Below are 26,484 nucleotides of genomic sequence, written 5' to 3' on the forward strand. Positions count from 1 at the left end.
CTCGACTAAAACATTATGACTCACTTAATAATTCGACAATAAATTTCGCCCTAATATTGGGGCTTTAAACTGGAGGGAAAAAACTCTTTTGATTAGTTGTGTCAAAAAACACAGGTAATCAATGAGGTTAAAAAACCTCCTAGGATGGAATTCGTCATCAAATTATAGGATTAGCTAGGTTGTTACATAGACTCATGGTTTTACTAAGATCATTTACAATATATAACTTGTAGAATAGATGACTATGACACACAGACTGCTGATATGTGATCCGATCCTTGTTTAAAAAGTTGATACTTCCACTTCCTTGGAACTTTGACAATTTCAGTGCAACAAGACCAACTAGTTCTTTGCGGAGCAAGGAGTGGCTCCAAAGTCCCACTATTGGGGCTAGTGATGTACATTGTAAACATGTGTCTTGGAACTTTTACTTAATAACAAAAGCCTTCAAGGCCAACACGTTCTTCATGCATGGACTATGAATGCTTGTAAGACTATTCTGCGGATGTTTGAATTTCATGCTTGCTTTCACATGTGCTAATATAGTTGAACTATTTCGGTTATTTTAGTGCTTATCTTATTGAGAATGCGCTGTAATGGTTTGTTATTGTTATCACATCCTTGTCGACTATTCCGCGAGATACTAGACATATCTTTCTTCATTTATTGGTTGGTTGTAACGATCGTCGCATCCGCCGTCGACTATTCCACTGGATGTTAGACGGATCCTTCTGGTTCGCGTGTGTCTCTTCTTGAGTGGTACTATTACCTCTCACGTAGAGGCTCACTTCCCCCCCCCCTATAGTAGAAGAACGTTGACACAGTTGCAACTGAACGCTCGCCAGGCACACCCCCTTGCTTTCCGAAGATACCATTACATCCCTCTCTCGTGATGACAACTAGAGCCAAGGCAAATCTTTAAGGATCTGACAACCGAGCCTTTATACCAGATGGGACTCCTACACCAAACAGTGTGAGGTCTAATTGGGACTTCATACTGGGGAGATCCCCTGAATGTTGGCGGGTCCAACGGGTCCAACACTTATCTTATGCTTGAGCAATTGTATCTTGTGGTTATCTCTTGTATCTTGTTGGCACTTGCAAAATTGACACATATTCTTTGGTTAGGATTGTCTTTTGTTGATAAGTACTTGTGCATAACTCAAAATTAACTAAGTACTTAAAATTATTTAACAATGTTGCTTAAAGAATCACTCAACCTATCTTGCATTGCATCCTAGAGTTAGTCGTGCATTAATTAACTTACCTCCAAGCATGAGTTTGGTTGATAGAGAGATTGGAACACCCTTTCATCCAGCTTGAGGAGCCTATGACCTCTTTAACGGTTAAACACGGTGATCTTGCAGTCATCAGAGCCACGGTACTAGGCACCAGGTGGCTAGTACCGTGGGGAGGTATCGTTTATCAAGCCTCTGCATGCTTTCCCTTGGCCACTTTCTCACAACCTATTTTAGAGACTAGCTTCAAAATAGTTAAGAGGAAGGATACACCTAGAATAGGCATACGATTAAAAGCAACCAAGATTCTTGCATCACACCTAAATCATAACATTTGCATAGCATATAGGATAGTTAAGCGTTCAAGCAGTGGTTGTTCATCGAGTTACTTGGTCTCTAATTGATTCAAAGCAAGAAGTTGATTCCATAAGGCACCGGTCTCATAATAATCTAATCAAATCCTTTAAAACTTGCTAAAATCAAGCAAGTGGCTAGGCCATTCAACAATGTCTCTCAAACTTGTTGATTGACAACAAGTCTTGCATTCTCATCTTTCATAGGGACTACCCCCCATAACCTACTGTTGGTAGACAACCAGAACAGAGAGGTCAGGGATCAAAGTGAGAACTCTCGACCTAAGTTGTTGTGCCGTGCCTATACAATCTGAGTGACAAGAACGCCCATTTGGCTCTGCACTATCACTCAAATATTTGATTGCAACTAGCTCTGCACTGTCTCTCACATCACTGACTGCGCCTTACTGATATCTCGACCCTCCTACTACTGAAATATTGTGGACTCTCGTAGCAAAGGAATTGATCCATGTGAAGAATAATGTTCTTTCCATGGACCCTGCCCAATCCTGCAACTCTAAAACATCATGCCCCTCCTCCATCTGGAGGTATAGCTACTTTCAATGCAAATTCGTCCAATCTAGAGATTAATTCATCTTGTTGGACACCTAATTCGCTAAGGGTTATGGTGTGGAAGTTGAACAATCGAAGGAAGTCCAAGAGACGTTGGAATATGAAACCAACGATCATAAGGATTGTATAAATGTATATATTTTTGAATAGAAAAGTATCTCACACTTATCTTAATCTGTTGTCCATTATTTTTGTGTGTGTTTAACATGGTATCATAGTGGGCAATCTCTTGTCTTGCTCAAGTGTGAGCCACTTGTTTTTGTGGCCTTTGTAAACATGCACTCTCCTCCTTATTGGTTTTGTGCCTTTTTGAGCGTTTGTAAGAGCAAAGACCGATCATTTGTCAATTATGCACCTGTCAGACCTGTCATCTTCAACTCTTGCCTCCCCTCAACACTTTTTGTGCCATTCTCTGTTGTTTTCTTGCACCCCTGCTGCATGCTGTTTTGAGAATTAATTCAAAAAACGACCACCTGTAGCATGATTTTCTCTCTCTTAGTGAGTCGAGTCACTCCTTTTTATTTGTTTGGAAAGCGACCACAATAGGAACGAGCTTCCTGTGGAACAAAGGCATCAAATCTTTCATCTCTGCTGAAAGTTGCGAATGTCGAATGGAGCGTGAGTTAGTGAGTTAAGTGTTAAATTCTAAATGCTACTTGTGATGAAAGTTGTTCTCGCGGATGATTCCTTGCAATAGTGAAGGTCTCCATTTAAGTTTTTGCATTGTAAGTATTGAACACTGAAAGTAATAGTGTGGAATTATTTTTGCGTTGTTGTTTTACAAGTGTTGGATTTTTCTGAAACACTGTGAGCTAAACTCCTGCTGAGTTGAGGCATTGCGAATGGTGAGTTAAACTCCATCGAAACTTGGAAATCGGTGCATTGAAATTGTTGGTCATTGCTGGTCGGTGCTTGCGTTTGAAGTCTCCTTGGTATTTGATATGTGTTGAATTGTAGGCTTATATGGTGAGATTACTCTTGCATTGAAAGGTTTGAACTATGCGTTGAATATTTTTTGAAAGGTTGTGGTATATACGTTGAGATCGTGTATATATATGCTGCGTCGAATAGTTTTTTAAGGGTTGCGTTGAATATTTTTAGAAAACCGTGTGCGTTGAATCACATATATGTGTATGAAAGGCGTATGGTATGTGATGAAGAGTTGATTTGAAATGTATTTTTTTCATTGCGGGAAACATTGGTTCGTTGGCTTATTTTAGGTTCATATGTATGCTATTTGTGTTGAAGTAGGTGCTATGATTGAATGTTGTGTGTTGAGTTTCCTTTGAAGACTATGATACGATGGTTCATTTCAAATGAATTGGGTATATGCACACGTTTAAGTTAACATGGTGTATTGAAGTATTGACATTTGCATATTAAATCAATTTGATTTGTAAGTTTGTGCATTGGTTTGTTGGTATACGAGACATATTTTATGTTGCTGAGATTATTACTAAAAAAGAAAAACATAGAGTAAGTGTTTCACTGTTTTGGAAATTGAAAGCTCTTTGGAACCATTATTAGCAGATAGTTCCTTTTCAATGGCTCTAATTGATGATTATTAGAGTATTGAAACTCTAATCATATCTACTGTTGAAGATAGTTAAAGTTAGTAAGGACACTCTGTCTAATCTTCAAATTTGTCTACAAAATGCACAAGAGAAGATAAATTTTTTGCACCTTGAGTCACAACTACAGCAAGACGAGTTAGAACAACGTAAGCTTCATTATGAACTTGTTTTTGTTCAGAGCAATCCTTTATTTGACTTTGAGACGAATTCCCATCAACAGTGAAAAACTAATCAATTCAGTGAAAGAGCAGATTTGCATGTAGATGCGAAAATTCAGCCTGCACCTCCCAAGCCCATTATCAGACCCTGGGAAGAGATTGTCAACAACAACAACAAAACTGGCTTTGGATATGACAAGGATGTGTCCTTTCATATTCCAGACTGTTCGAAGCCCATATAATTTCAGAGTGTTGGATTTCTTCATGACGATTCATATTCACCCGTTCCTGCTCCTCATTCACAACAGATCGAGTTGGCCATGTGAACGATCATTGTTTTGATCTTCATGCGTGTGAGCATTGTGGTCAGCACAATCATCATTCAAACAAATGCTTCAGAAACAAGCCTCCTGCAAGAACAAAGATTCACCTTGGATGGTTCACTTCTTGGAAATGGGCTTCAACATCCAAGAAGATATTTAAATCATATCACAAGATTTGTTCTTGAATATTGAAAAGCCTTGCAGTTGATTTTTCTTCATCTTCTCACCTTATATCTGATAGGGGGGAAATTGATGGTCATCTACAAGTTTCAAAGATAAATCAAGCGAGCTTGAGCCACAACCTGACCCTGTTGCTTGAGCCTACAACCAGAAACAACCATACCTAGATTTAGAGTTGTAGCCGGAGATAGAGAAGCACATGAGCATGCTTTTTGGTTGTTGTCCTTCCTTAAAGCATCACAAGTTGAGACCTCCTTTTTCAATTTGAGGTTCTCCCTTTTTCAAAGCATTAGGGACACTTCCTCTAGCAGAAGACTATCAACTTCTTGCCAGATTTGGTATTGTTTCGGGAATCACACTAAGCCTTCCAGGTTGAGACCCAAAGGTCTCCCTTTTTACAAAATTTGGGAGCATTTCCTGTAGCAGAAGACTTCAGCTTTTAGCCAGATTTGGAAGAGTTCCAAGAACTGCAGTAAGCATTCTAGTGTTGGTGGTCATCCTTAAACTACTACTAGTTGAGACCTCGAGTTCTCCCACCTTATGCCTTCATTTTAGAGATCTCATTCAGACTATTGCTATCATGGATTATTGTATTTTTGTATTATAACTCTCTTCTTGGACTTGTATATACCCCTTCAGATTAAGGGGGGAATGTTGGACACCTAATCCGTTAAGGGTTATCGTGTGGAAGTTGAACAATCAAAGGGAGTCCAAGAGACGTTGGAATATGAAACCAATGGTCATAAGGATTGTATTATTGTATATCTTTGTGAATCGAAAAGTATCTCACACTTGTCTTAATCTGTTGTCCATTATTTGTGTGTGTGTTTAACATATCTATCTTTGTCGAAGTTGTTGTTTGCTACTGACCCTTCTTGTTCTTCTTCCTCTTAGGACAATGGGTGACGTAGTGGCCAAACTCACCACATCCGAGGCATTTGACCTTGGACATGTCATTTTTCTCGCCTCCTTTTGAGTTCTGTGCGTGATTGGGACCCTTTTTCGCCTTCCATTTACTTGCAAGGGCTATATTTTCTTCTTCCTCCTTCTCAACTTTCGATCCATTGCTGTTGCTGCCCATAGACCCTTCTACGAGACTGAGCCAAAGCTCTTCCTAAGTGAAGTCACTCCAAAGGCGTTCCCAACCTGGAGGCTGATCTTATCGAGTGATCCCCTGAACAAAAGTTTTCCATTCCTTGGTAAATGCGTTTAGAGCTATCTGTACTAGCCAAGCATCTTCTGGTTTTTCTCCTACGTCCCCAAGTTCATCACAGACTCCCTGAATTCTGGTGAGGTAGGAGGTTACATTTTCACCCTTTTGCATACTTATGGTCTTCAGCTTCTCCTTGAGAATCATTTTATGATTCATCGATGGATCCCGGTATAGCTTCACAACAACATCCCACATGTCCTTTGCTGTATTCTTATCTACAATATGCAGGACAATGTGATCCCAAACCTTGTCTAGGACCATCCTCTTGGTCTTGGCCATCTCCTTCTTGAAGGTTTCCGGTTGCTACGAATCTGCTGGTTCATCCATGACATTCGTCACAAACTCCTTCAAGCTATGCTCATCAAAAAGGAATTGCATTTTGGCTTTCCAAATGCCAAAAATAGAGGCTCCATCAAGTCTATCCTGATCTTTGAGTCTTGCTGTGGCCATCTCTTCGAAACTCAAATAAACTGGAGACTAGTGCTGAAAATCTCCTTCTCCTTTCTGCTTGGCCTTCCTTCTGCTACACGCACTTCCTTTGGAATGCGCAGAGCTGTCCTTGTAGTGGCAGATCTGATCGTGCACTCACCTCTCGTGTGCTTCCCGAAATTCGCACTGCCTGCTGCTTCTACTGGATAACTCGCTCTACCTCCTGAAAGTCCTTCTTCGGAATCTAGCACACGTACTGCTATCTTTGAAACTCACACTGACTGGTCTGGCAGGTCTATTATGACCTTATGTTGTTGGAAATCACGGATCTCCTCTTGACAAACTGGAAACTAGAAATCCTTTGAGAAATCAACTGGAAATCTCCTCTGTGTGCTTTTCCCTTTTTGCCCAACGCAGATCTAGAACTGCAACCCTTGCTACAAATCTTCTGTGCCCAGATCTACTTTGCGAATCAACTGATATGCTCACCAAAATTGCTTCTCGACAACCACACTGCTTGCAAACTCTGCTCTGAGGCAATTCACACTTTTCCTTTGGATTGGATATAGAAATCGAATTTACTACCTCTGCAATTTGCACCCTTGGCTTGGTCTGCACAAATCTGAATCCTGTGCTTCAGATCTCCCTTTGAAACCGCACGATCTCTTGATCTCGCCTCTAAGCCTTTGATGTGATCAATAATGCTTTGATTCCATGTGAAATTTCCTTAAATTTCAACAACTAGAATTTATTCTCCTAACTGATTAGCAATTTATTTGTTTTATGACAAATAACGAATAAATCACACTGCAATTCTTCACAATAAAATACGTTGTAGAAATAAAAATGGGATTGAGAAATAGATGCACACAAATAACGAATAAATCACATTGCAATTCTTCACAATAAAATACTTTGTAGAAATAAAATATGGGACTAAGAAATAGATGCACACACATAAAATTGACACCAATATTTTCAGACTAATAGTCCTTGGAGAAACCCCGAAGGGAAAAACTATTTATTTTATGTATGTTCTATGCTTAGAGAAATTTATTTCAATTTTCGCAGTTAGCTCAATATCTTTTCCAGATTAGTAATCAGATCAACATTAAAGTAAACTATCGAGAGAACATAAACATAAATCATAGAAGACAAGCCAAGACAAGAGGACACAAGATGTGGCGCTAGCCAGGGACAAACCCCAATGTGGAGAAACCCTTGATCAATTCTTCTTATATGTTCTTCAATAGTTCAACAGAGAGAGAGAGAGAGAGAGAGAGAGAGAGAGAGTACATTTACAACAAAAATCAACACTTTGACTTATCTAGATAAGAGGATAGATCATCTCTAAGAAGATGATACATGAGATCAGTTGAAGACATGCTGCTTCAACTCATTCTCCAAGGTGACTCCTTCCCCTATCATTGTGCTGCATCTCGTCACCATGCTGCACCTCACTGTGCTGCACCATGATGCACCCATCATCACAATGCTGGACCTTATGACCATGCTGTACACATCATACTGCTACACCTTATGCTGTACCATGTGTCATAACCATGATGTCATACAACATGTCTCATGTGCTTGCAACACCATGCTTGCCACTCCTATCCATGCTGTCCATGCTTGCCATGCTGCACCATGCTTGCCACACTGCCCATGCTTGCCATGTTGCACTATGCTTGTGATGCTGTCCATACTTGTTGTTGTCCCATGTACCTTTGCTGCCATGTCACAACTATCCCATGTATCTATACAACACTATGTACCTTGCTGTCCCATGCATCTATACAACAATATGTACCTTGCTGTCCTATTTACTTTGCTGCACTAGTTAGCAGCAACATGTAGCCTTAGCACTATTGTACTAGTCGTCTTACTTGCTGCTGTCCATGCTTGCTGCTGAGCAACACCATGTACCCTTGCTGCCATGTGTTGTTTCACCACACTACGCTACTGCACTGCATCACTGGTTAGGGCATCACCCTACAACCCTTATCCTCCATACAAATCAGCAAAACAACCTTCTAAAGACTGCGGTTCTCCAAGGGAATAACCCTCCACACCTACGCTATTCCTTTTGGCTTTGTTTAACCCCAAACGCAGCACCAAGAAGTAGCCTAGTTGTTGGCTATGGCTTACGGCTTAACACAGCAACTGCTGTAGCTTTCGGCCTCCCTCCAATCCTTCACCACACAGCCCTAAAACAACATCAGTCTGTCCTTAAGCCTTGTGGCCCTACAACCCTTCAATCCGGCCCTAGAACAGATCCATTGTACCTACAACAACTCAGCTTCTCCTCCAGAAATGCCACGCCGCTCCTCGACCTCCACACTTGCTGTTCCTTGGCCTAATTTGCCCAACAATACGCACTTGGAACAACCCTTAGCTTACCCTCAAAACAACCCTTTCTCACCATGATGTCACCTACAACAAACCCTCACTACAGCCTATAAACAAAGATCCTTCTAGACTGCGATACCAACATTAGGGCTTCTCACTTGACTGCGTCCTCTTGGTTAGGGCAGACTGTGGTTAGGGCTTCTCCTCCCAGATCTCTCTTCCACTAAAACCCAAAGCGAGTGGAGAGAAATCAAGAGTGAAGTGTGTGTACAAATGACTATTAAGTCACCTCCTTTTATGCTAAAACGTTGAGCACACGTGGGGCTTATTTGGTTGCTAGCCGACCTTGACGAATTGTCCCATAACACAATTAAATTCATATCTCCATGAATACTTATCGGAATTGGATGATCTTTAGATCGATCCTACTCCTCTCGATGAGAGGGATCCCAGAAAAATATCAGTTGCCATAAATGAGATGACCCACATGATGTTTGGTCCTAGTTGCCAATTTTAACACTCCCTCTCAACTAGGGAGAACTCCATCTGTTGATCCATCTGCCAGACTGTACTATCTCTGCCATCAATGCCCTGCACTGCTCTGCTTTGCTCAACCATGAAGAAGAAGAATTGGTCGAGAATGTCTCATACCATTCTCTAGTGACCCGAAGTTAGTTCCATATGAAGAGAGTGTGTCATACCACTCTTACTGATCTCAGATCAGTTCTAAGAGAGTGAGTCATATCACTCCTACTGAATCGAAGTGAGTTTCATTGATCCCAGATCAATATCACAAGAGTGTCTCAAACCACTCATACCGATCCCATATCAGTTTCATTGATCCCAGATCAATGGAGGTCATCCTAGCATAGGGAGTATGGTAGAAACAACGATGCATCATCTATAGTACTACTATGGTCTCTAACTCCATTTCCCTACTCATTGGCCAGATGAGAGGTACTTCCCATGAGTCCCAGACTGCATGGTTAGGATGCCTCGACAGGAGAACCACTCATCCTGTCCATAAGTCGCCACGGGGTATCTCAGGGGAAGGCTGAACCATTCACCCTGTACATTGCGCACCACTAGGGGAGGGTGAGTTGTCCTATGGTCGCTTGTTACTCCAAGTACTCGAAGCCCTCCGGAGCTCCCAGAGCTCAATGCATGCATCATGCAGGACCCTCATAAGAGGGTCTCTCAACGACTCCAAGTCATTTTGGAAAGTGACAAATTTGACCTTTCCCCGGGGCTTCGACAGAATGTTTGCGACCTGCACATCAGTCCCAATGCGATGGAGCCATCTTGCTCATCGATGTACCATATCCCAGATAAAGTGGTACTTGATGTCTATATGTTGGAGCGATCATAGAATACATGATTCCTCAATAATCGAATTCCCCTCTCATTGACACAGAAGATCACGGTGGTATCCATCATGTGTACAAACAACTCACTGAAGAGCTTCCACAACTAGGCAGCTTCACACGAGGTCATACTCGTAGCTATGTATTCGGTCTCAGCGGTGCTCAAAGCAACCATCTTTTGCTTCCTGCTCATCCAGGATATTGTAGCAGAACCTAAAGAGAACCAACACCCAGAAGTGCTCTTGCGATCCTCCACACTGCCTACCTAGTCAACATTCGAACTTCACATTTACGGCAGTGTATCTCAATCCATGAGAGATTGTGCCCTTAAGATATCTTAGAATATTCTTGGCACCAATCCAGTGAGGCTCAAATATGGGCCCAACATGCTAACTGCAAAACATAATTCTCGACGGCAGTTCACCAAGAACATCAACGCGAATGAGTTTATGAAACTCAGAGGCATTTCCCAAATCTGGTCCAGCATCACTACCATATAATTTCTGAAAGTTAAGATCCTCGAGGTAGTCACGGGCTTTGCAGTTTACCATTCCACATTCGGAATCCAACTCCCTCTTACTTCTGCAAATGAGAGGGTTTGCACCTGTCAGAAATAGGTCATCCTCAGAAGGCGCTGGTATGAGAGGTCTATCATCCACAACCTTCGGGTAATGGTTTGGATCGGTTTCACTCTTAGTGAATCGCAACTTCATCAGACAACTATCAATCCTCTCATACTACGCCGGGGGTGTTTTGCTTCAAGCCATAGAGGGCTTTCTTGCCCCTGTATACATGAGATTCCCGATCATGAATCTCAAACTCCTAGGGTTGTTCCAATCATGTGGACCTGCTACATGAGGGGAATGGTCCCCTTGTAAGATTTTCCTTCGGTACATCTCGGACATGTACTTTTATGCTCTTCTTGAATTTAGGCATCCCTGTCACCATCTGACTCACATCGGGTGGGGCCCCATAATAAGTAGACCTCCGGTGCTATAGATGAGATGTGTCAACTGACATGGTCCCCAATGGACCATCCTGCAACTTGATAGAAATTGCCAATCCTGAACCCATGAGTAAAAGCATCTTTAAAAATTCTATTTTCAAACACGTACCTTTCCATCAATGAATGCCACCCTGAAACCTTTGACTTCCATTGCCGAAATGGACACCAGGTTCTTCTTGCTTTCAGGTACATAAAAGAGATGCTTGTAAATGAATCGAGTTACACATTCAATTGAGGGGTAACATTCCCTACACCCCTTTTGGGATAGGTGGCATTGACTCCAAGTATAATCCCACGATTATTTCCATCTCTACCAAATTAGAGAGAGCACCCTTCTATCCGATGAAGTGCCTTGAAGCACTACAATCAATAAGCCAGATTCCCAAAGACTGTGACGGAGAGGGCCAATATAAGATAACGCTTCTTTATCTTACCATAAACAACATTTGATTCTTCATACCTGGGGTTCCTTGCTTTCTTTGAAGAGTCGACTATTTCCTTGATGACCTGCATTCCTTCGATCATTGAAGATGTCCCTGGAATGATTGTTATCACCATCAAGTGGTGTGTCCCTAACATTGAAACACTCCTTCGCATAATGGCCGAACTTATTGCAAGCAAGCCATCTGCCTTTCCTTCCACCCTTAGATCTGGACTTCCCATTGAAGTGATCTTTAGGTAGGCCATCAAATGCTTCCACTGCGCCACTCGGATAATATTCTCTGCTTCGACTTCACCCTTGGTGAATTTGAAGAGGGATGAGGAACCCATTGAGCCTTTTGTCCTTTCCCAACTATCTTCGGTGATTGCTCTCACTCTTGCTTGGGCTTTGTCTTCACCTCAGATCTGATACCATGTTAATTTTAGGTATGTTCTATGCTTAGAGCAATTTATTTCAATTTTCACAGTTAGCTCAATATCTTTTCCAGATTAGCAATCACATCAACATTAAAGTAAACTACAGATAGAACATAAATATAAATCACAGAAGACAAGCCAAGACAAGAGGACACAAGATGTGGCGCTAGCCAGGGACAAACCCCAATGCGGGGAAACCCTTGATCAATTCTTCTTATATGTTCTTCAATAGTTCAACAGAGAGAGAGAGAGAGAGAGATAGTACATTTACAATAGAGGTCAACACTTTGACTTATCTAGATAAGAGGATAGATCATCTCTAAGAAGATGATACATGAGATCAGTTGAAGACACGCTGCTTCAACTGATTCTCCAAGGTGACTCCTTCACCTATCATTGTGCTGCATCTCGTCATCATGCTGCACCTCATCGTGCTTGACCATGTTACACCCATCATCACAATGCTGGACCTTATGACCATGCTGTACACATCATACTGCTACACCTTATACTGTCCCATGTGTCATAACCATGTCGTCATACAACATGTCTCATGTGCTTGCAGCACCATGCTTGCCACTGCTATCCATGCTACACTATGCTTGCCACGCTGCACTATGCTTGCCATGCTGTCCATGCTTGTTGCTGTCCCATGTACCTTTGGTGCCATGTCACAACTGTCCCATGTATCTATACAACACTATGTACCTTGCTGTCCCATGCATCTATACAACACTATGTACCTTGTTGTCCTATTTACTTTGCTGCACTAGTTAGCAATGCCATGTAGCCTTAGCACTGTTGTACTAGTCACCTTACTTGTTGCTGTCCATGCCTGCTGCTGAGCAACACCATGTACCCTTGTTGCTGAGCAACACCATGTACCCTTGCTGCCATCTGTTGTTTCACCACGTTGCACTACTGCACTGCATCACTGGTTAGGGCATCACCCTCCATCCCTTATCCTCCATACAAATCAGCAAAACAACCTTCTAAAGGCTGCAGTTCTCCAAAGGAATAACCCTCCACACCTACGCTATTCCCTTTGGCTTTGTTTGACCCCAAACGAAGCACCAAGAAGTAGCCTGGTTGTTGGCTATGGCTTACGACTTATCGCAACAACTGCAGTAGCTTTCGACCTCCCTCCAATCCTTCACCACACAGCCCTAAAACAACATCAGTCTGTCCTTAAGCCTTGTGGCCCTACAGCCCTTCAATCCGGCCCTAGAACAGATCCGTTGTACCTACAACAACTTGGCTTCTCCTCCAGAAATGCCACGCTGCTCCTCGGCCTCCACACTTGCTGTTCCTCGGCCTAATCTGCCCAGCGATATGCACTTGGAACAACCCTTAACTTACCCTCAAAACAACCCTTTCTCACCATGCTGTCACCTACAACAAACCCTCACTACGGCCCATAAACAAAGATCCTTCTAGACTGCGTAGATACCAGCATTAGGGCTTCTTCCTTGATAGCATTAGGGCTTCTCATTTGATTGCGTTAGGGCTTCTCACTTGACTGCGTCCTCTTGGTTAGGGCAGACTGCGACTAGGGCATCCTCCTCCTAGATCTTTCTTCTACTAAACCCCAAAGCAAGTGTAGAGAAATGAAGAGTGAAGTGTGTGTACAAATGACTATCAAGTCATCTCCTTTTATACTAAAACGTTGAGCACACGTGGGGGTTATTTGGTTGCTGGCCGACCTTGACGAATTGTCCCATAACACAAATAAATTCATATCTCCATTAATACTTATCGGAGTTGGATGATCTTTAGATCAATCCTACACCTCTCGATGAGAGGGATCCAAGAAAAATATCAGCTGCCATAAATAAGATGACCCACATGGTGTTTGGTCCTAGTTGCCAATTTTAACAAAAACGGTGCAACAAATGAGGGTTTATTTTATCATTATGCAACAAACTTGAGAGTACAATAATTTGGATCCCTGATTGGAAATCCTTTGACAAATATACTAGCGAAATAATTTGGAGAAGATTTTCTCCCTCTATAATCAATCTCGACCTTCTTTGGCCTGCTCAAACCCCATAATGGAAAACTTGCACTCTGCATGGAATTCAGACTCTTGGCTTTGGGAAATATGCACAACCCCAAATCTGCCTTCCACTATGTCGTCTAGCCTCCATCTACCTATGGAAAATATTCACTCTGCCTTCTGGACTTAGATTTGGCCTCCGACAACTGGAACGAACCTCTTCCAACAACTCACACCCTTGGATTGGTTAACTAGCACTGCCTGTACGACCCTCTTTGCAAAAAAAATTGACCTCCCTTTTCATGCCTCTCTGACATTGGAAAAACACTGGGAAATTCTTTGAAATCCTGCTCTCGAAAGTATCTACTACTCTATCTCTGATATTCTCCCTCTGGCTCGAACTGCTCCCTCACTTGATCTGTGAACTGGGTAGCTTGATCTGCCAAGATAACTGATGCTTTCACAATTGTGTCTCTCTCCATCCCTTCGAGCTGCGCTTATAATCAAAAGTAACAGGGTGTAGCACTGTATCATTAAGATCCAAGTTGGCCAATGCGAACTCAACACTGCTGTCCAAAACCATATCATCAGGAAACACATCCCACGTCTTTGTTTTTCCCATCAACCACTCCTCCCTTTTCCTATTGCCTATTCGATGCCCTACCACATCCTCAAAGAGTATCAAAATCAATCTTAGATGCCTACCCAATCCTCCATTCTTTCTTCACAACATGAAGATAAGAATAATGTGTTTAAACTTTATCTCTCCCTCTCAACTAGGGAAGATATACTCATTCCTATAAAAGGAATATACCCAAGCTCCCTCTTATCCAGGGACTTGTCTAAGCTCCTTCTTAACTAGGAACTTGCTACCAACAACAACTATCTGCTCTTTGGTGGAGATCATGGTACTTTTTAGCTACTTGTATGGCTCCTTCTTTCGATGTCACGAACTTCATCTTCTTCATTATGAAGCCTTCATCTTCTAGATTTTCTTCGTAGGGCATCGACCATTCATCACTTTCCTTCGACGAACCATAGGGTTGAACCATCAGTCATGTCCTCCTTCGGAAAGTGATCTTCTAGTCCACATCTAGTTTTTCTTCATTCTGCTACCTCTTCAAGTCATGTTACTTTCAGGATCTTCCATCCATTCTTATGAGTACTAGTTGTAGGTGACATCTACAACTCTCTTTCAGTAGCCTTGTATCAACCCAACTAGAGGTTGTCCAAAAATCAAAATGAACATCAAATCAAAGTTATTTTTTATGATGGCCTTTCATCATGACATCTGCTTGCCTGCAACATCAACATCCTGCACATTCATAAGCATGTCTCCAAGACATTCGATGTCAAGGGTCTCCTTCCTTCATAGACTTCATCAAAGTCTTCATACTTTCTCTATGGAGATGTCATAGCCAATTCTTCTAGTGATAGGATGTTGATCACTTATCTTATGTGACTATAGTTGCATCTTTCACGAATTCTTCTTCCTTTCTTCACATATTGTTCCCCAGGAATATACATAGTTCCTCCATCTTTGGCAACCACCTCATATTCCATATGAGGACATATTATGTTGATTCAAACTTGTAAATATGTGAACTAGTTCAAGACATATCTCTTCATGCATCTTACCAAAGGAGGAGATCCTTTTTCTTCGATCATGCTCATGAGATAGAGCATTCACCCATGCTATTTGCAACTATGACATGATTTAATCTATCAAACATATACATACCTGTTTTCTCCTTTTTGGTCATCTAGACTTCCTTTGCCAACTTCTTTTCCTTGTTTGAAAGTACTTAACCATCTTGACATGCTGCACTCCTTCGTCATCATATCATCTTCTTTCTAAACCATAGATCCCACACAAGGTGGAATGATCAACGAGACACTTGCTTCTTCCAAGTACATGCGAACCTTCTAATGGAGGATCTTGATTATCCTCATCCTGCAAATGGTCCCTCCTAATGATGATGAATAACGATGAATTCTTTATATCTTTTATCATGGTAGATGACTTTCTTCATTTATGCTTTCAATGAGGTTACCATGAGCTACTTCCTTTCTATGAGGACTGCTTCAACCATGTAGACTTCTACTTTAGCTATTCTTTCAAGCTTCTATAATGATGTCATGAGCTCTTGCTTCAATCGTATGCTTCTCATATGATGCCATCTTCTAATATGATGCATCCTATCATACTTACAATACTTCCTACCATGATAGCTATCTTTCATAAAACTGAAAAGAACTAAGTGAAGAAGATTATCTCAGTCACAGTAGAGATCTTTCACTTCTTCCTTCTTTGATTTTTTCTTCTCAGGTTCTTCTACTTCGGTGATATGGGCTTCATTCCTTTCTTTCCATTTTTGTTAATTTTTGCAACTAGGGTCAAATTCCACATTGGACGACTTAGATGATCGAGATGATGCTTGCATTAAATTCCTCTTTTCGAGAGGACCAAAATCGACCTAAAGATCACCCAATTTGGTCAAGCGGAAGTTAAGTTTTGAATTATTTTATTCATACATACATTATGGAATGGGTTGGCTTGGGTCAACCTTAACCCCAAGTGAACCCTCAGGAAAGCCTATAAATAGAAGCGACCTTAAGTTCATTTCATCACATTGATCAAGCCATGTTCTATTCTTCTCTTTTGTCTTGGTTCGCACAAGTTCGACGGAAGGAGTTCGCACAAAGGTCCGAAATCACAGGTGTGAGGTTTGCTCTGAGTTAGGGTTTTCTAGGTTCTAGACAATGGCACAGAACAGGGCATTTTAGTCCCTGGACGCTGGCACATAGTGGACAAGACAACGTCCAAAGAGCCCTAGATGTTGGCAGACAGGCTTATGAGAGCATCTAGGGGTTCAGAGTCAGATCTGGTTGCATTAGTCCTCAGATGCTTGCACAGAGTGGTCCAGAGAGCGTACAGGCCATCCCGGATGCACACACAACAACTGTAAGGGAGCGTCCAAGGGTTTTTGGTGTATTTTACCCTCACACATACACAAAGTCTTCCTGAGAGCATCCGAGCAGTCGCAGACGCCCTCACACAGTATCCGAGAGAGCGTCTTGGGAGTTTCAGATGCACACGAACAACTTTGATGAGAGCATCTAGGGTTTAGGTCTAGGGCTTGACATCTTGGCTTTAGTTGAATTCAGTGATCTGGGTTTCCCTCTGCTGTTGTACAGATCTGTAGATCTGATTTATTGGTATCTATTGCAAACATATGTATTGAGCTCATTGTACTATCTATTGAAATCTTTTTATGATGATCTATTAAAGAAGAAGATTTGAAAGGGTTTCCCCCTTGTGGGGTTTTTCCCTGGTCTTGGACCAATCTGCTGTCTCTTATGGTTGTGCTGTTGTCTTCTTTGTCACTGCATATATTGTTCTTTTTTCAGTTACGTTTATGATTGATTAATGAAAAGTAATTTGGGCTAAAGTAACCGATACAACATAGAACAATAAAAAAATTTAACATTTTCTTCTTGTCTTTCTTGAGCTTTGGACAATCTCTTTTGAAATGTCCATATTCCTGATAACAATAGCATTGGATCTTTGACATATCGATCTTCTTCTTTTTTTGAGGTCCTAACATCCCAAACTTTTCTTTTCTCCTAGCCATGGCAACAAATGCTTGAACTTGTTCGCTTGGTCCTACATCGCTTTTGCCTTCAACCTGGTTTATTCAATCTTACACAATGACTAGAGTTCACTGAATGGGGTGGCTTCCTTCTTTCCATAGATGCTTGATACAAAGTTGCCCCATTCATCAGGTAGTGCATTGAGCACCACGGTGGTCATCTCTTTGTCGGACATTATTTCCCCCAACTCTTGTAGTTGGTCTCGTATTTGTGACACCCTCATAAGATATGAGGCTACCCCTTCTTCCTTTGACACCTTCATCTTATATAGCTCAATTCTCAAAGATATCACTTCTCCTGCAGTGCTTACGAAGAATAATTCTATCAGTTTGTCATAGATGTCTTTTGACTTATCCAATTTTGCTACATAAGGGATGAGAGAATCCTTTATTGATTCTATAAGGATTTTTTGAGCCCTTGTCTCCCCCTTCATATACTTCGCTAGAGATTGAGCTTCTTCCTTTGGTGGTGTTGACCACTGGAGTGGCACCTAAAGATTTTTTGAAGACTCCATGCCAAAGGATGTGCTAAAGGCTACTTGTATCATCAAAGATTATTATACTACTAGAGTTTTTAAACTCTACTTCCTATTCTTATCATTTTCTGTTATACTCAAATTCCACAATCCTTGCGGGGACAATGTAAAATTGATACTAGTATGAGGAGTTTAGTCATGTAACAAGTTTGGGTAGCTTGGGACCTTATCATCAAATGAGTATTACTCTGGGAGGTTTTTTTCACTTGGTTAATCATCATATCCTTACGAGAACTTAATAGTTAATTGAGTCTTTTCCTCCAAATATACTTCAAAGTCGGAGTATGATTTGATGGTGAGACACTGGGTGAGTCCTAATGTCTAGGGTCAATGTATATTACCATATTACATCACACAAAATATTTCGTGGAATTTGATTAGGTCTAGGGGGTTATTTTTTAATTTTTTAAATTTCCTGCAAGACGGAAATTGAAATAAAAAATATGAAATGTAATAAGTGATGTCTAAAGAAGTTGTATGGGTATGAGTAATAAAAATTGCAGCTCTCACCCTCAACTTTCTACTAAGACACACTTTGAGGGGTTAAAAATGTGTTCTAGATTCTCAAAACCAACTTTTTCTAAGTTTAGTGGAAAAAGTGACAATAAATTAAGTCAACAATTAAATAAATGGAGAAAAATAAATATCCACACATGCTAAATGATGTGGAAATGAGGTGGAAAGTCATGGAGTTAAAGTGGAGTCCCAAGGTGATGTGGACTCCTAAAATCAAGGAAATGACATGTGCTCAAGGAAATCAAATTTCTGGCAATAAATGAAGACGCTGCTTACTTGGAAAATTCGAATTTGTGAAGTTAATGCACATTTGGGAGGATTTGAGAGAATATTTGGTGGAGATTTTTGTGGGAAATTTTCCCCACAATGATTCCCATCCATATACCCTTGTCATTTCATCATAAAATTTGATTTTGCTTGAGGGATTCTTGATGCCACTTGGGAAATTCGAATTTGCATGAAGGTGCTTTAGGATTGTCAACCATTTGCTTTGGGATTATCACCATTTTCCTTGGGATTGGCTCCCAAGCTTCTATATGATAAGAGCTCTGTGCTCTCACTTATATATCTTTGTATTAGCTATTGTGCTTGGGGAGACTTTGCTTCTATGTACACTTGTGCTTCATATGAATAAAAAAGTCTTTGGGTTCATTCATGGGTGCTTCTCTTTTGTAGTTGTGCTTAGCTCAGTGATGGTATAATTCTCTACTTGTGTTTAATTTGATTTAATTTATTATATGTTATTATAGATTTGTGAATGTTAACTATTTTACATTTGCAATTGGTCATTTGATATGCTTTAGATTAGACAATTCTGTTTATTTTCATACAAATTCTAGAGTTCTTTTGTTATTGTTTATTAATTTACTCCATATGAGTTAATGTGCATTTGAAGTTTTGTAGAGGCCATCTTTTGGATCAACTAGCAAGCGTGAGGGGAAGTTTTCAAGAGACCAACTCCACTCTTGGCATAGCTTTCAAGGAGCTCCTATCGTTATTTGAATCTTAATAGCTTATCTTTTGAGAGTGTTGGTTTTGTAGGGGTCCTTTTGACATAGTTTGTGCTTAAGTCAAGTATTTCAAGCAAATCTATATCTTATACTCTTGTGCTTTCATTTCTTATCTAGTTAATCAAGAGCTCCTTATAAGCTATACAAGTTATGGGGATTTTTCCCATCACTTGATTTAGTTTTTGTATATTATATTGCAGCATTATCACTCATTTTGCATGCTCTTTTTCACACTAACTTTAGTTTTAGTTTTGTAGCCCTAAAATTTTTGCTGTAGATTCTCTCAAACTTCAAGTTCCATTTTCAAGGAGGCCGTCAGCATTAGGATGGCTTGCGAAAAAGGCTAGGCCATATTGCTTTGGGAGCTTGTATTTCCTAATTGTAGCACCATTTCCATCTCTCTTGAGGCTCCATACTTGAACGGATTCCCTGGTGGTTTCAAAACCTCATATTGTACATCCATCAATTCCTTGGGTAATTCTCAAAGAGCCATTAACCTCATTGTAAACCATAATAATAAAGTTTCTGTTTTTTGTGGGAGCGTAGGTTCTAGCCATTGACATCTTATCTCTCCATTTAATGAGAGAGCTTGTAGGTTGATTGTTAGTTTTGACATTTCCATTTATTCTCACATCTTATGCATGCTTTAAGTTGGAAATTAACATAACTACACATCACATTCCCTTTCCCAAAGTTCACTACAATTCACTTGCACCATTTACATTGATTGCTACAAGTCACAAGTTACATTCCATTTCATAGCAATTTATTTTTATGCAAGCACCCTTTAACTTGATACATTTAGCTTGGTAATTGTCTAAAGTTCACTTATGCCTCATTATTGTGCAACATTTTCATATCTTGAGTATTGATGCATTGTGTATTTGGGCAATTTCATTTTCCAAAGCAACCATTTATTTTATGTCAAGCTAATCTCTCAAGTTAAAGTTTCCTTTTGCAAAGCTACTTTGGGAAATCTTACATGCACCAAGCATCACTAAAATTTACCTCCAACTTAAGTTGGTTGTATAGAATTTAGGGACCCTCCACCTTTATTGACCCCACTGTCAGGTCTGATTTTCGAGCGAGGGTGAGGTCTGGGGATAGGAGTTCAATTGAAACTTTGCTTTTGAATGCAACTAATAAAATAAACCAAGAGCACATCTACATCACATCTTTACTTTACTTGCAAATGCAATTTTCCTACTTATGCTATCTTGGATTTACTTGAGTCTTGTTTATATCACTTTATTTCAAGAGGCATTTATTATGCAAGTATTGTGAATTCTTTTACTTTTGCAACATTTAACTTTCTTGTACTTGGAAATTCTTTCATTGATGCAATTCTATTTCAAAGTTATTTCATATGTTGTTGCTTTGATGATCATTTAAGCTCATGAGTAATTGATGTCATTATCTTGTCAATTGGGCATTTACTTTCAAGTACTGTCTCCTTTATAGTTTCAATCGATGTTTATATGCTTATTTTGGTTTAACATTTGATTTTGTAGGATTGTCTATCATTGTATCTTGATTTCATTTTTGAGCAAACTATTGTTATTTACTTGAAGGCACTGGTCTATACTTTGAATATATCATTGAAATTTGCTCATTTATTCATATGCTTGTTTAATTCTTGGAAACAAGTTATTTTTTGACAAGTAATCCAAATTAACCTCTCCTAGAGACTCATATCATATAACTTTTCATTAGAGATCACCCCCCTTAGCTAATCTAGGAGATAGCTTAAATGGAGAAAGTTGGGAATAGGTGACAACCCCTTCTCTTAGTTCTTGCCACCAACCACACCTTGTGGGGTTAAGGGTTTTTTTCACTGATTGGTAGGTGTAGGCGGCAAGTGTAACAGGTGGTTCAGTGATTGAACCTTTAACATGCCCAATGACTTCATTTTCTATGAGGATCAAATTTGTCCTCTTCTTCCATGCAAAGAAATTTGATGACCCAACCAATTTATTGCTCTCCTTGAAGAATGAAGTCATTTTGATAGTAGATTCAATGATAGATATAAGGATACTTGTCAAGTGAAGATGCTCCTTTGATGGTGATATCTTCAACTTGATGCCTTCTTGATTTTGATGGTGATGTTTGCTTCCTTGAAGATGGCAATGCTTCTTCCAGAGATGTCCTTCTTCAAATATGCTTGTGATGTGATCCTTTCTTCAGAGAGGGAGATCACCTTGATTCTTTTGATGATGATGGCAATGCTTCTTCTTTGATGTAGAGACTTCAAGATGCTTCAATGTGTAATCCTTCTTTCTTTTAGTGGAGGTGGGGTCCTTGAGATCTTCTTCTCCGTGAGATGATGATTGTAAAATGTGTGAACTTCCCAAGAATGCTTCAAGTATGGAACCCTTCTCTGGATGAGCTAGGGTTTTCTATGATATTCCTTAGTTCCTTTCTTGATACTCCTTAGATTGTTTGACATTCATGAATCCCTTCTTGATGGTTCGATGTCCTCTTTGATGCCTTGACCTTTCTTGATATTCCTTTTGAGCGGAGGACCCAAGATATAGGCGATCAACTAGGGCCAAAACCTCTCCTCTTGAGAGAAATATTCGCAAGAACTCTTTTCTTATAGAACTTCAAATGACGAATTCCAAGACCTATGACCCTTGACCCAAAACCCCTCCAAGACCAAGTCAAGTCACTCCTTTGATCAACTCTTCTTCCACAAAGTCAACGTTGGTCAAACTTGTTGCAACACTTCAGATTTTGTCTTCTCTTCAAGATCTCGGCTTCTTCCACAGGTCTGCAATTCTTGGCCTGCTTGAAATCTCTGTAGTTTCATACGTGTGGACAGTTTGGAGTAGATTTGAAAGCCTTCTCTTCTTCGCTTGGGTAGGATCTTCCTTCTTGGGAACTCGGCTTGCAAAGAGAGTCTTCTTGTCACAAAAATTTGGCTTCTTCTGCAACTTGTCCTTGCTGCAACAAAAGTGATGCCCTAGATCTTGCACGTGTGAGGAGATTTAGCCCAAAACATTTCAAAAATACTTTGATTTACTTCTTCCTTTAGATCTTCTTTTCTTTGCTCCTCTTAGGTCTTCTTCTTTCTCTTGATCGAACTTATTGTGAGTTGCTTGGATGATCTTTACAAATGAGGCCGAGTCCTTCATATATAGGCTTCTTGTCACATCTTGTAGGCCGACTTGTCACTGTCCCTAGGTCGACTTGTCACTTGATAAGGCTGACTTGTCACTAGATAAGGACGACTTGTTGCTTGCACATTGACAGGGTCTTGGAGGGTCTTTGACTATATTTTTGACCCAACTAAATTTTCCTTTACAATATGTAACATGCCCAAGAGGGTCTTCCATACATGACAATGACTCAATTGACTTGTAGACTAAATGACAAACCCCAGAAACACTCAATGGGTGCTTGACCTAAAAATAAATTTCCCTTGAGCATGAAACCCATGCATCAAGTATGACAATAATAAATTTATTTTTCTTTTTACAAGAAATAAATAAAATCATGATTACATATGTCATTATGAAGACTGGACCTAGTTACATATTTCAACAACCAGACACAGGGACAGAGGACACAAATTTGAATGTTCGACACGAGGCACGTAGACCCCCCAAAACAGGACACGCTATATATATATATATATCATACTAAATAGATATTTCATATTACACAAATTCTCAGGATGATACAAATTCAGACATACATCTAGATTCTACATTGTAAATTTGTAACATTATGCATACAAATACAATTGTGACAGATTCATCAATGATCCAATATGAGAAAGACAAAAAATTAACAATAAACTGCAGTTTTCTCATTAAGTCATCAAAATCAAAATGTGTTACGGCATTGAGTCCTAAGGACTTCTGATTAGGAATGCCAATGGCAAATAGAAATAGCAAATACAAAACAACTACAAGGTAGTAGGTAGCTCATCAATCATCATCATTAAAACCAACATCAATGTGACGGTCACCAATACTCTCCTCTACATCCTCCTCCTCTGTATCCAATGTAATCTCTGCATCTGCTGTTGTGGAAGATGACCCCCCAAGAGTATCACGATCATCAAAAGTGACAGGCTCTAGCACTGGCTCATTAAGATCCAATTGGCCAATTCCAACTCAATACTGCTGTTCAAACCCATATCATCAGGAAAGACATCCCTCATCTTTATCTTTCCCTTCAACCATTCCTCCCTCTGCCTATAAATAAGACGAAGGTTGGTGTGCACATACACCATTGTCTCTGTCCTGGACTGCTCAAGTCTGCTCTTCTTCAAACTATACAAATTCCCATATGTGCTCCAATTCCTCTTGCAACAAGAGGATGAAAGCGAAATGCACTTACTGGTTGCATGAATGACCTCCAAAACACTCCTAAACCCTTTGCTACTCGCTCCCACACATCCACAACAAGGGAGACGCATTACAATGAAGAGAAAGCAATCCAAATTGGGCTTTTAAAGAGCCGCGACATACTTTTGGAGAGGGACACATCCCAAAATTGTGACATGCAGGGGCGAATCAGATTCACTAGGTCCATGAATCCCTTGTGTTCGGACTCGCTCGACCCACGAATCAAACATGCGTCCCTCGAGAATCGTGTCCGACATGTGGGATTCAGGACACATGGGGGATGGGGGGGATGAATCCAGTTACTTAGTCCTGCAGACTGAGCAATGACCCTTTCAATTTCTGAATTGAGTGTAAGATTCAGGAACACTGCTATTTGAAATGGGCCACTTATCTTCAACAAAAAAGGCTAATGATTTTCTCAGCAGATCTCCAGCCAAGGTACTCATCTCGGATGTTAGAAGCACAACTTTTGAAGTATGATGTTGTGCCAATTTTGACAGTTACGTACTTGTGTGTGCCAATCTGAAATTTGACTCAGGTTAATGTCGATTCTGAACAAAAAGGACAGGCCAGAATACCTTGCAGAATTTTCAGACCTCACTTTCTCATTGATACATGGATGTCGTTAGCTTTGGTGCAAGTACCGGGAAATAGTTGAAGTAAATATTTAACTATTCAGACATCATAATACCTAATATGATATCTCTCTGTCTCCATGAGAAGACTGCATGGACAATTTTTTATATACTTTCATGTCTCTGTCAATTTCATAAACCACTATAGTTTAATTTATTTGTTTTCAGTTCAGTGATCTTTACCCTGCCTATGGTTTGAATCCATACAGAAAAAAGTGTTAGTTTTGATTTTCTTATTAGCTGATTTGTACTGCTGCCATGGTGGACAAACACTTTGCATACATGGAAGATTGGTTGTTCATGGCTATCAATGTTGTATTAAGAACGTCCCAAATTGCATGCTAGGGTTTTCCTTTAGTCATAATGTAGGTTTTTTGTTGAGTTGCTGTGGACTTGATTACCATGTCATCCATATCTTTTGGCAACCAATATTTACGGTGCTATTGACCCATTAATGGAGGGGGCTGTATATACCCACCGCTGGATAATGTACTTGCTTATATCCAACGGTGGGCATATACGCCCCCCACGCATTAATGGGCCAATAGCACAGTAAATATTGGTCGCCATATCAGTTCAGCGATACTGCTTGTTATCATTGAAGGGAATGTGAAAGACAGCAGGTTTGCTTTGATTGACGTGCAATATTGAACTGTTTGCCTTTTTATGAGTCTACTGACACTTTTAATCCGAGGGAAAAATTCCTTTGCGACCTAGTATTGCAAGTATAAATTTCAAAACGCGATAACTGGAGCTACAGATTTGTGGTAGATTAGAGAACGTATTTTTATGTTCTTTAGATAAATTGTTAAAATTTGATGTGAATAGGTGAGGCGCCGCTCGAAGTTCTTGCAGAACCATGTGCAATTAATACTTTTGATATTGATCCAGAAAATTCCAGTGTAAGTGGTGTTGTTTTTTCTTTTAATTCCTGGGTCAGTTAGTTACTTAATAGGAGTTAATGAGAACACTTGAACTAGCAAGCCATAACATTCATGTTTGAATTGCCTGTAAATTTGTCAAGGTTGACAAATATGTGGAATATCTGTTTTTGGCAAAGTATAATTTAGGAGGATGTTTAAAAACCATTTTGAATTGTCCATGTTTGTTGTTGACAGTGCTCGCTTTTCTTTGGATTTAAATTGTGCAGGATGTAATATGCGGTTTGGAATGGGAAACAATTCTGTTTCTGAAAAGGTCATAATCGATAGCCCATTTATGCTATCAAACTAGTTGCTGTTCTAGCCTGTATTTAGAAGGGGGCTTCAAAATCTTAAATGAATTAATAGGGGTATTATAAACCATTGGGTGATAATTCAATATCTTCCTTTTTGCGTTAATCAAGTCTTTGAAGGGGCAGGACTCGACCAAAGCAGACAGGGATCAATGATACAATAGTCATGTGCACCTTAAAATCATCCATATTTAAGAAAAACTGTCGACTGTAATAAAGTTTCCCACAATTTTGGTCATAATACCCAGAGGTCATAATAACTATAGCAATGCTCTCCATTGGGAATTCTCTCTGACATGGATTCTGCATTTTAAGTGGCAAGGCTGTATTATCTTAAGGAGAGTCGAGTGTACTAAAAATTCTTAATTTTCGCCAGAATAAGTAGAAAGGCCGAAACTTTTGTTTCATGGATTTATCATCTTAAATGTCGTTGCTGAAATCTGTGTCATGGATTTACTATCATAAATATAAAAAAATAAATACATACATTGAGAATTTTTATTTAGAAAATTTCTAACTACAAAGAGGGGAAAGTGAAGCTTTTTAGTTAAATGTAGAGTTTTACAATTTATATAAATCCTAGGTTATTTGTTAGAATTTTTGGAAGATTTTGAGGTCTATTTTCCAGTCTAATTTACTCGGATCTGGGAAGAATTCATTAGAATCATAAGTTTGAAAAGTTAATACCATTATATAATATATATTCTTTATATACATAATCACCAATCCATATCAATATTATATATGATATCAAAAGAAGATGGTATTGTGTACATGGGAATTCTGTGTGAAGCACAATTAAAATATAACAAATTTCATTATTTTTATTTATGACTAAGTGCTGAATCCATAGATAAAAATTTTGATACCATACTTATTAAACTATCTATTTGTTTATATTTTGAAACAAATATATTTTGAATCATCCGAA

General features: G+C 39.8%; 1 protein-coding gene across 1 annotated transcript in view; it reads left to right on the plus strand.

Moving 5' to 3' along the window:
- LOC149141792 (nuclear pore complex protein NUP43-like) overlaps positions 1 to 25,960 on the plus strand; it is a 137,498-nt gene extending 111,538 nt beyond the window's left edge. Inside the window, exons 4-5 of the mRNA XM_089449373.1 lie at positions 25,148 to 25,221; positions 25,470 to 25,960. Coding sequence (XP_089305499.1) covers positions 25,148 to 25,221; positions 25,470 to 25,523 — 128 coding nt within the window. The 3' untranslated portion in view covers positions 25,524 to 25,960. The remainder of the gene's footprint in view (positions 1 to 25,147; positions 25,222 to 25,469) is intronic.
- The last annotated feature ends 524 nt before the right edge of the window (positions 25,961 to 26,484 follow it).

The sequence above is a fragment of the Pinus tabuliformis genome, chromosome X (genome assembly GCF_031772625.1).
Source record: "Pinus tabuliformis cultivar Carrire ecotype Pingquan chromosome X, CPIR1, whole genome shotgun sequence".
Taxonomy (NCBI): domain Eukaryota; kingdom Viridiplantae; phylum Streptophyta; class Pinopsida; order Pinales; family Pinaceae; genus Pinus; species Pinus tabuliformis.